Source organism: Lissotriton helveticus, chromosome 9 (genome assembly GCF_964261635.1).
Source record: "Lissotriton helveticus chromosome 9, aLisHel1.1, whole genome shotgun sequence".
Classification (NCBI taxonomy): Eukaryota; Metazoa; Chordata; class Amphibia; order Caudata; family Salamandridae; genus Lissotriton; species Lissotriton helveticus.
The window spans coordinates 956,349,837-956,361,975 of record NC_136070.1 but is presented as its reverse complement, the minus strand read 5'-3'; the positions used below and the strand labels follow the sequence as shown (position 1 = coordinate 956,361,975).

General features: G+C 46.1%; 1 protein-coding gene across 1 annotated transcript in view; it reads left to right on the top strand.

Moving 5' to 3' along the window:
• LOC144783084 (cadherin-related family member 4-like) overlaps positions 1-12,139 on the top strand; it is a 361,413-nt gene that overhangs the window by 262,616 nt on the left and 86,658 nt on the right. The window contains exon 13 of the mRNA XM_078662246.1: positions 1,935-2,079. Coding sequence (XP_078518372.1) covers positions 1,935-2,079 — 145 coding nt within the window. The remainder of the gene's footprint in view (positions 1-1,934; positions 2,080-12,139) is intronic.

Below are 12,139 nucleotides of genomic sequence, written 5' to 3'. Positions count from 1 at the left end.
AGTAGTCCCTTGTGGGCGTGTCTGCGTTGTGCTGTGGGCGTGTGCTGGCGGCTTGACAAACGCTGGGGGCGTGTGGTACCTTCCGCCCTTCATGCCATGTCTCATATCGTGTGCTGTGGGGGTGTGCTGGGGGCGTGTGCGGGGCGCGGGATTACAGGGGAAAAAAAGCGAGCGTTGTGCCCAATATTTCATTGTTTTTTCTTCCCAGGTTCTGTACATTCCAGCTCCGGGTGTCCACCCTGCTCCCTTTAAATACCCCTGCACCCCATAATCATAACCCACCCTTACTCCTTAAAATACCCCAACACCCTTAAACACTAACCCATCTTAACCCTATAAATATACCCTGTACCCCAAAACCCAAACATATCCCTAAACCCTAAAAATACCCCTGTACCCCAAAACCCAAACCTAGCCCTGAACCCTATAAATACCCCTGTACCTCAAAACCCAAACCTACCCCTGAACCCTAAAAATACCCATGTACCCCAAAACCCAAAGCTAGCCCTGAACCCTAAAAATACCCCTGTACCCCAAAACCCAAACCTACCCCTGAACCCTAAAATACCCCTGTACCCCAAAACCCAAACCTAGCCCTGAACCCTTAAAATACCCCTGTACCCAAAAACCCAAACCTACCCTTGAACCCTAAAAATACCCCTGTACCCCAAAACCCAAACCTAGCCCTGAACCATAAAAACAACCCTGTAGCCCAAAAACCCAAACCTACCCCTGAACCCAAAATACCTCTGTACCCCAAAACCCAAACCTAGCCCTGAACGCTTAAAATACCCCTGTACTCCAAAACCCAAACCTACCCCTGAACCCTAAAAATACCCCTATACCCCAAAACCCAAACCTAGCCCTGAACCCTAAAAATACCCCTGTACCCCAAAACCCATACCTATCCCTAAACCCTAAAACTACCCCTGTACCCCATAACCCAAAACTATGGCTGAACCCCTAAAATACCCAAACACCCCAAAACATTTACCTCAGTACCCCAAAACATATACCCCTATACCTATACTTACCTTATCCAAACATTAAAAAAGAACATGCTTTTACCATTCATGCATTTACAAAGAATTTCGTTGTAAATGTATGCGTGGTAAAAGCATATAAAATGTAATGCCATGCGTTATAATGGCATTGCGGAGTCATGGTACTTTCGTAATGAAAGTATGCGGAGTGATGGTATGCGGAAAGAAAGTTGCGGAATAATGGGTGTTTACCCTCCCCCGGTAAGTACATTGGTGGCACGGCGGACCACATCTCCAGCAACATACTCATTTTCTTTCACCACCGAGTTGAAAAATGCACCGGTCTCTCTCATTGATGGCCAGCACCGACATACACCTTTAGACACACCTCCCGCCACAAGTTCTAGAATTACGAACTTTAGAGCTGGGGAGCTACGTTCGAATCTCGGCATCAGCTCAACATCCTGTGATTCCAGGCAAATCGCTTTGTCTCCCCATGCCTACCACAAATGAATGTGTTCTTCTGTAAAGTAAATTGTGCTCATGCCATGTTGTCGAGTTCGCGCTATATAATATTGCAAGGAAAAATAAAGTAGGGAAACTCGAGTTCACACACTACTGAACGCGCACTCTTAAGTGCATCAGCAGTGCCCTGTGAATCGGAGCGTTTCACAGGCCTGTCACAGATAAGAAATGCTATCAAAACGAAATCCTACAAAACAATATACTACTGGCCGGCAGCAATTCATACCCGGACAACGTCGGGACGGGCTGCTAGTGTTTTATAAGGGCATGCGTCCTCCAGTGATGTCTAGGTACCTTTCGAGATAGAGGATGTAATTTGGTGGGGGTTGCAGCCCAACACATCCTTTAGTGTTAATATGTTGAATTATGGCAAAAGCCTCTGTATGTTGTGCAATCGCCCAAATAATCATATATATTTTTTTCTAGGACATTAATGATAACCCCCCTATATGTAACCCTCCATTCTATGATGTCACAATCTACTCTACGCTAAGCATTCAAGCTCCAATTTTGACACTGCAATGCGATGACATAGACCTCAACTCAGTGCTCAGCTATTCAGTGGTCGGAGGTAAGGACTCCTGTCATCTCTTTGTGTGCTTACATCTAACTATTGTCTACCCAAATAGCTGCTACTTCCTACTCTGTCACCATTGTGTCCCAATAACAATGCCATAATTATTAATTTGTGTAGTTCCCAAATTCCTGTCAGGACTGTCTGGGACTCAGTCAGGCAGTTGGGCAAGGACTGATGGCTGGGCAGAAAAAGTAAGCAGAGAGAGGAGTACAGTGCTGCCCAGGATCACACAGGGAGTCAGAGGAGAAAAGGGATCTTCACAAAGGTACACAATGGTTAAGATTCAGATAGACAGGCACTCAAGAAGCAATTACGCATTCAGAATAACCAACACCCAGGACGGACGTGCACAACATATATATAGCAACGTTAACAATAAAGGGAATGTGGGATAAAGCACTCAGAATCTCCATATTTGACTGAAGCTCAGTAAGTTCCTCACCCACAATTTCTGTTACAGATGGTGACTGCAAATACTCACATATAGGATATATATATATATATATATATATATATATATATATATATATATATATATATATATATGTTTCCATCAAGTTTTCCCTTTCGCTTGAAGGCGCACTCCACTGCAGGCATACTCTGACCAACCCGGCAAAATGGTATTCAGATAATTTTTATTGTCCTTACGCGTTTCGAGGCTGCTGGCCTCTTGTTCACAGGTTTTCACATCATCTGCGCAAATCAGCTGCCAGTACCGCGTGTCCTTTTCAACAATTATGGCCCCCAAGTGAGCATTTCTGGGACATGTAGTTCCAAACAGCTACAATTAATCCCCTCTGGTGGGGTCTGCACAAACTCTTTCCAGTTAATGAGCAGTGCGACCTTCTCCGGCAAAGGAGGCCGGAATTAAATGTTTCCATCAAGTTTTCCCTTTCGCTTGAAGGCGCACTCCACTGCAGGCATACTCTGACCAACCCGGCCAAACGGTATTCAGATACATTTTATTTCAGCCGCTCATTAACTGGAAAGAGTTTGTGGGTTTGGAACTGTTCCTGTAACCTACCTCGGCACTGCAGAGGAATGTATATTTACCATGTAAGTGGCATTTGGAGGCCCACTGGAGGGCTGAAATAAAATTTCTAATGTAATCTGCGCAGACCCCACCGGAGGGGATTAATTGTAGCTGTATGGAACTACATGTCCCAGAAATGCTCACTTGGGGGCCATAATTGTTGAAAAGGACACGTGGTACTGGCAGCTGATTTGCGCAGATGATGTGAAAACCTGTGAACAAGAGTCCAGCAGCCTCGAAACGCGTAAGGACAATAACAATTATCTGAATACCATTTTGCCGAGTTGGTCAGAGTATGCCTGCAGTGGAGTGCGCCTTCAAGCGAAAGGGAAAACTTGATGGAAACATTTAATTCCGGCCTCTTTTGCCGGAGAAGGCCGCACCGCTCATTAACTGGAAAGAGTTTGTGGGTTTGGAACTGTTCCTGTAACCTGCCTCGGCACTGCAGAGGAATGTATATTTACCGTGTAAGTGGCATTTGGAGGCCCACTGGAGGGCTGAAAATAAATTTCAAATGTAATCTGCGCAGACCCCACCGGAGGGGATTAATTGTAGCTGTTTGGAACTACATGTCCCAGAAATGCTCACTTGGGGGCCATAATTGTTGAAAAGGACACGTGGTACTGGCAGCTGATTTGCGCAGATGATGTGAAAACCTGTGAACCAGAGGCCAGCAGCCTCGAAATGCGTAAGGACAATAAAAATGATCTGAATACCATTTTGCCGGGTTGGTCAGAGTATGCCTGCAATGGAGTGTGCCTTCAAGCGAAAGGGAAAACTTGATGGAAACATATATATATATATATATATATATATATATATATATATATATATATATATATAAAGCTTCTGGGCCTTTGCAAACATAAATTAACACGGCAGCCCTTGTCGTGGAGGAATGCACAATCAAGAAGGAGAGAGGCTGCTGGTGGGAACTGTGTCCACGCCTGTTGCAGCACAGCAAGTGAAGGAAAAAATGATCAGCTCTGCACTCTGGGCCCCACTGAGGTAAATAATGGATTTTAAAAGTGTGAAGTTTTGAACAGAACCTACCCAAGGGAATGACTGGTATTAAATTGGACTACCTATTCCAGCATGCTTTGAAATGAAAAAAACGCACTGAGCAAGGTAATTGATGAACATTACATGCAGCTGGGTTTAAAATCCACTCTGGAAAACATTCACAATCTGTAAGTCGTCTCTCAAGAAAGGCAGGAGCCTTGAAACGCGTCAGGCGCTATGAATCTTTACAGGAATGCAAATGCTGGTTCCTCTGTTTAAATAAACCTTTTGGTTTTCATTTGCTGTTGTGTGCTTCCTCAAAAGCTTCTGGGCCTTTGCAAACATATATATATATATATATATATATATATATATATATATATATATATATATATATATATATAGGTAGGGTCTGTGGAGCTGATACTTATGGTGATGTTATCAATGTAACTCAAAGACAATACTCACAGTAGACAAGAAACACCACCTAGGTTGTCAGTTGTACTCACGGATCCCGGCGATCAAACAGGAACAGACAAGGCGGTAACAGCAAGGGTATAAAACTAAAGCCACAGTAAACAAGGAGCTAGCAAGGAGGTGAGCTTAACAGGAAGGAAAAGAAAACAAGGGGGGGCACTTGGGAAAAGGTAAAGAAAACACAAGGATACTAGAAGCTAAGACTACAGGAAGACAGCAAGGTAGAAACTGGAACAAAAGGTAAATGAAAAGAAGGCAGGGACTGGGAAAATGTAAATGCAGAAAAGAGGCTTCAGGGGTGCATCAAAGAGTACTGGTTCGGGAATCAATGAAACGAGGAATAGCTAAGGTTCAGGAGTAAAGGTAGCGCTGAAGCCAGTTCTAGTTCAGGAACAAGGACTAGCTGCAGCTCTGGAATCAGGGTAACAAGGTAGCACTGCAGGCAGTGCTAGTTCAGGAACAAGGATAGCTGTTGCTCAGGAATGAAGGAAACAAGGATAAGTATAGCTCAGGAATTCTGGAAACACTCACAACAAAAGCTTAGGAAACAAGGGTCGGTCTCACAGGTACACGGCTACAGTGACCAACACTGGACTGAAGGGAGCTGGGGCTTGAAAGAGCTCACAGTAATCACATGCATCAGGTGTGAGAAGGCTAGCACCTGCCAGCCACAGGTGTGCTGAATTCCTCCACCCATCCTTGGACTTGCCGGGGTGGAGCAGGAGCAGTGAGCAGGGGATTATGGACAATGGAGGTTCAAGCATGAGCAGACTGGCTTCTACAAAATCCGGCATAGATTGGGAAGGGATGGCAAGTTTCAAATAGTGTCCAAATGGCTGAAAGTCAGGATATGCATGCAAGGGAAGGTCTGGAAGCTTATTAGAGCACGTAAGTATCCCACAGTGAGCCCCCTGGTGGTTGGCACGAGAGCGCAAGGAGCGAGTCATGACATTTCCTGACTCAACTCCAATTTTCCCCATATGTTCCTCTTCGCCTTCTCATTTACAAAAATGTACTCCTCTCTCTATTATCCTTCTCTCTTAGCGGGTCTTAGCTACCAGATCTCTCGAACGGGGACCCCTGCAGGTCTTGGTAGGGCAGAGCATTGACCGCAAAGGGGCATTATGGTACTGCTATTGGTGGCTTGGGTATCCGGTGCTGACAGTTGCCATTAGCAAGAACCTGTCTTTTAGCTGCATCCCATAGACTAAAAGGCATCCATGTTGTGGATTTAATTGGACAAAGTGCAACCACTGACACCCTGTCTCTCATTGTTCTCAGACCGCTTTTACTGGGTAGCAAAACTGAGCTTTTGCGGAAAGAGGTACAGCTGCTCTGCATATTAATGGGAAAAACAACAATTGATGGACAGAATGCAGAACAATGTCATACATTCACCCCAGTACAGAGATCTGGGCCTAAATCCATCGTTTCTTGCACTCCACACCACCCCAGGTCAGACATGGCTATATGCAAATCAGCCTTGACCCTGTGCCTCATGGGAACAGTCCAGCCCGAACTGCCAAGCCATGTCTTTCCTGGACCGGAATCAAGCATCCAAGGACCGGTTTCTGGCTATCAGCCTTCATCAGCCTGGATAGCTTGACTCCAGTGGTGTGGAGAGCATGGGACTCACGTCTGAGCATACCCATCCCACTCGGGGTGACAAATGCAAAAACAAAAATTGATGGACAGAATCCAGAACAATGTCATACATTCACCCCAGTACAGAGATCTGGGCCTAAATCCATCGTTTTTTTACACTCCACACCACCCCAGGTCAGACATGGCCATATGTAAATCAGCCTTGACCCTGTGCCTCATGGGAACAGTCCAGCCTGTACTGCCAAGCCATGTCTTTCCTGGACCGGAATCAAGCATCCAAGGACCGGTTTCTGGCTATCAGCCTTCATCAGCCTGGATAGCTTGACTCCAGTGGTGTGGAGAGCATGGGACTCACGTCTGAGCATACCCATCCAACTCGGGGTGACAAATGCAAAAACAACAATTGATGGACAGAATGCAGACCAATGTCATACATTCACCCCAGTACAGAGATCTGGGCCTAAATCCATCGTTTTCTTTGCACTCCACACCACCCCAGGTCAGACATGGCCATAAGCAAATCAGCCTTGACCCTGTGCCTCATGGGAACAGTCCAGCCCGAACTGCCAAGCCATGTCTTTCCTGGACCGGAATCAAGCATCCAAGGACCGGTTTCTGGCTATCAGCCTTCATCAGCCTGGATAGCTTGGCTCCAGTGGTGTGGAGAGCATGGGACTCACGTCTGAGCATACCCATCCCACTCGGGGTGACAAATGCAAAAACAACAATTGATGGACATAATGCAGACAATGTCATACATTCACCCAAGTACAGAGATCTGGGCCTAAATCCATAGTTTTTTTGCACTCCACACCACCCCAGGTCAGACATGGCCATATGCAAATCAGCCTTGACCCTGTGCCTCATGGGAACAGTCCAGCCCGAACTGCCAAGCCATGTCTTTCCTGGACCGGAATCAAGCATCCAAGGACCGGTTTCTGGCTATCATCCTTCATCAGCCTGGATAGCTTGATTCCAGTGGTGTGGAGAGCATGGGACTCACGTCTGAGCATACCCATCCCACTCGGGGTGACAAATGCAAAAACAACAATTGATGGACAGAATCCAGAACAATGTCATACATTCACCCCAGTACAGAGATCTGGGCCTAAATCCATCGTTTTTTTGCACTCCACACCACCCCAGGTGAGACATGGCCATATGTAAATCAGCCTTGACCCTGTGCCTCATGGGAACAGTCCAGCCCGAACTGCCAAGCCATGTCTTTCCTGGACCGGAATCAAGCATCCAAGGACCGGTTTCTGGCTATCAGCCTTCATCAGCCTGGATAGCTTGACTCCAGTGGTGTGGAGAGCATGGGACTCACGTCTGAGCATACCCATCCTACTCGGGGTGACAAATGCAAAAACAACAATTGATGGACAGAATGCAGACCAATGTCATACATTCACCCCAGTACAGAGATCTGGGCCTAAATCCATCGTTTGTTTGCACTCCACACCACCCCAGGTCAGACATGGCCATATGCAAATCAGCCTTGACCCTGTGCCTCATGGGAACAGTCCAGCCCGAACTGCCAAGCCATGTCTTTCCTGGACCGGAATCAAGCATCCAAGGACCGGTTTCTGGCTATCAGCCTTCTTCAGCCTGGATAGCTTGGCTCCAGTGGTGTGGAGAGCATGGGACTCACGTCTGAGCATACCCATCCCACTCGGGGTGACAAATGCAAAAACAACAATTGATGGACAGAATGCAGAACAATGTCATACATTCACCCCAGTACAGAGATCTGGGCCTAAATCCATCGTTTTTTTTGCACTCCACACCACCCCAGGTCAGACATGGCCATATGCAAATCAGCCTTGACCCTGTGCCTCATGGGAACAGTCCAGCCCGAACTGCTAAGCCATGTCTTTCCTGGACCGGAATCAAGCATCCAAAGACCGGTTTTTGGCTATCAGCCTTCATCAGCCTGGATAGCTTGACTCCAGTGGTGTGGAGAGCATGGGACTCACGTCTGAGCATACCCATCCCTCGGGGTGACAAATGCAAAAACAACAATTGATGGACAGAATGCAGACCAATGTCATACATTCACCCCAGTACAGAGATCTGGGTCTAAATCCATCGTTTTTTTGCACTCCACACCACCCCAGGTCAGACATGGCCATATGCAAATAAGCCTTGACCCTGTGCCTCATGGGAACAGTCCAGCCCGAACTGCCAAGCCATGTCTTTCCTGGACCGCAATCAAGCATCCAAGGACCGGTTTCTGGCTATCAGCCTTCCTCAGCCTGGATAGCTTGACTCCACCCCCTTTTGTACTGCTTTTGGCTGCCATAAGTGTGGCAGGGTATGCTCAGACATGAGTCCCTTGCTCACTTTGCCCCTGGATTCAAGCAAGCCGGGCTGAAGATGGTTGGAATGCCAGAAACCGGTCCTCGGAAGCTTGTTTCCGGTCCAGGGAAGACGTGGCTTGGCAGTTCGGGCTGGACTGTTCCCATGAGGCACAGGGTCAGACTGATTTGCATATAGCCATGTCTGAACTGGGGTGGCAGAGTGGGCTAAAGAACGGTGATGGATTAAACCCAGATCTTTTGACTGGGTGTGAGTGTTTGATTGATTCAGATGCTCCGTCCATCACCACCCCCTTTTGTACTGTTGCATATTAATGGGTTCACAGACTTCAACCGTCACAAGATAGACACAAATTTGCTGCAGGTCAATGGAAAAGGTAAATATTGCAAAGGGGCGGCCTAAATTCAGGCTAGAAACTTCATAAGGTTGAATTTGCTCAGATGATATACTACCAACCCAAGCCACTGTAAAATGTGGTTTGCATGGGAGGGACAGACAATGGTGCCAAGAAAAAGAAAACAAGTCACATACATGTACAACTTGAATGGCATCATGCCCCATCCATCAATCCATGCCAGGTCACTCAGATTCACTTTCAATACTGATCTCTCCCTTGAAGAGTACATCACCAAGAGGGCCACAACACCACCGTACCAGCTCTCCCTCCTGGTAAAAGTGAAACCATTCCTCCCTGTCGCTGATTTCAGAATTAGCATCCAAGCCGTCAAACCACCTAAATGGAGACAACACCTTGCCTCATGGTTTCCCAGACACCACACGTTCCATGCTCGTGATGCTTCGGAAGGAGTTCAACCCGTGCCTTAATGGAACAGCACTGGCATCACTAGACTGAGGATGAAGACATTTAAAATAAGCCAAACCTAGAAACAGACCTTCAGGGTCTACACACTCAGAATTGGGAACAACAGCCCTATCACCAAAAGAACTGCCACCAAACCTCCCACAATTCGGGAAAGAGCTGAAGAACCACTTAGTTAAAAAAAAAACACTACATATTAAGGGCCAGATGTAGGTAGGCAAATACCGGTCTGTAACGGCCGAAATTCGGTAATTTCGGCCGTTACCGACCGGTATTTGGAAAATGAGATGTAAGTGGACATTTTACCGATTCGGTAATTTTTTCGGTAAAATGACCTACATCCCTTGTGCCTGTTCTTAAATATCGAATCGGTATGATTCGGTATTTAAGAATCGGTAATCTGGGATTACCTACATCGGGCCCTAACTGTTTAAAGGTTCCTTTCTCTTCAAAGAGGAATATGGCCTCCTGCCCTTCCACTCTGTGAATGAACGTGGATCGAAATCTGGACACCTGCAATTTCATAAAAGAAGAACCAAGTGGAACAACCCAAGTACCTGATGAGAAACAGCACAGATCATAATAACCTCTCAAGGAAACAGCAAGAAAGCACAAAAAGAAAAAATCATTTAGGCACCCAGGAGAAACAAAACTGTTAAGAAACTAGAGTATATTAGTGAAAGAAGTGAATAAAACAAGGAGAAGATTGAGCTGGCAGAGCATTGCGAGGCAAAGAAGAATCCTCATACTTAATTAGGTGTTCCAGTGATAAGTCTTCCTGACACGCCCTGAAGCTTACTGGGGTCTTGAAGAATCAGGTTTCTAAATGAATTAATGCTGAAGGCTGCCATTTTGTTTTAATCTGTGTGAAGCTTGCCACCTCCAGGTATTGCCCTCCTGGAGGCAAAAGCCCCTCCTTGGTTAGGCAAGCTCTAATAACCATAGGGAGCAACGACAAAAGCATAATGCCCCCCAGCAGAAAAACCATGCAAGCATAGATGCCTTTTTCTAGCTTCAGTTCTAATAAGAAAATGATGCAAGTCACTCAAACAAGAACTGCAAGAAATGCATCAAGCTAGCAGTTGCAGGTATAACAAATACACAGTAGACAGATTCTGAATAGTCTGGAATATCTGAGCTGCAAACCTCTCTTCCAAAACCTGAATCTGTAGGTCATATTTTGTCTTGGTCAGCCGGAATCCTACTAAAGTTGTAGAGAACCCTTCCGACAAGGCTAGTTCGTGACTGCCTGCAGTGGCCAGGTCCCTGGTCTGTATGGCATCATTAGGAAGGGAAATGTGGGCAGGCACATGCTCCCATTGACTCCTTAGGTGCAAGTGCTGCACATATCCTAGCAGGAATGGGATAAAAGGTAGATGTCCTCATGCAATGGGAGGGTGGTCTCATGGGCTTCAGGTACAGGAAGTGGTTGCTGTTGTTTATGGTATAAGTGTGATTGGCCAGGTGAGCAGGTGGGTGTGCCTGAAGCTGCCTGGGCTACACCATTCTGTAAAGAAAAAAGTAAAACTGAAGAGAGATTCGGACATCTATGGTGAAGCAGCTATTCATTTGCCAGCAAAGGTGTACCACATCAAGAGGCCTGATCTGTGAATGCTCCCTAAGAAAGAACCAGAACCTCAGAAGGATCCCCAAGAGATGAGAGGTTGACATCCGACCTCATTGAAGCCACTAGAATAGCCTGATCTCTGTGGAAGGGTCAGGCACTTGGCTGTGCCATAAGTTTGGTCCAAAATGGGGGCTGCGGCCTGACCTACCAATTCGCCAAGCATGAGCCCAGGTGGCTATAGGGCATGTATCCTAGGTATCCTAATTCTTGTGTCAGTTCCTTTACAGAACCACATGCCTGGATTGTTCTAGGCATAGACCTGCACGCTTGCACTGCCTTCCGAGCAGGAACGGTGATTGCATGCTGCGATTTTTCCATACCCCTAGTGTGGTACCGGCTAGGGTTGAGAGAGAGTATATGTGATTCATTACGAGGTTTTCTGTCCGATCTTGTGTGATCTGTAGCATTCTCAGTACAGTTATTCTGTGCTGCCCTTCTTCTAATTGTATTGGTTCTGGTGTACTAGTGTGTTAACTGCTCAGGAAACTCAAGTCATGAGTTCCAAGGTGCCCCGCATGATTGCTATTATGAATGCCCCCTTAAAGAGTACTTGATTTAGCAGGAGATGGAAGTTCATTCAAGGGAATTTCCTTTCTAGATGAGTAACTATCATTATATCCATGCCACAACACGGCTAGCAGCTGATCGAACCTTGTGGGGTCTTGTTATGTGCATTGCATTAAAGGAATACCCTTCATCATAATTATGCTGGTTTCCAGGAAAGGGAACATTGTCTTCTAGAATATTAAGGACTTTTTGGGAGAGGCTAAAAGACAGCTTGATGACATTACAGAAAATAGTCAGGTCATCGATAGTGAAAAGTTTGAAATCGAAATCAAGTCACGTGCAAAGGAAATAGGTTGGATTATCTCCATGAACTTTAATTTCCTCTGGAACATAAACCCAAAATGCCCATTTGTCTACATTCTCCCAACGTACCCAAGCATGTGTAGCATCCCTTATGGAAGACCAGTCATCTCAGGGTGTGGATCTGTATTGGAGCATTTGTCACCAATGGAATTGAAGGATCCACTTTCAGTATTTCAGAGCAAATTTTTAACACAGTTGCTATAGAATCCTTATATACTCCTGTACCAAAGGATGGGGCCTGAGAGGTCACCAAAATGTACCTGAACAAAATACAAAGACCCATGCAGTCCCTAATGATTTT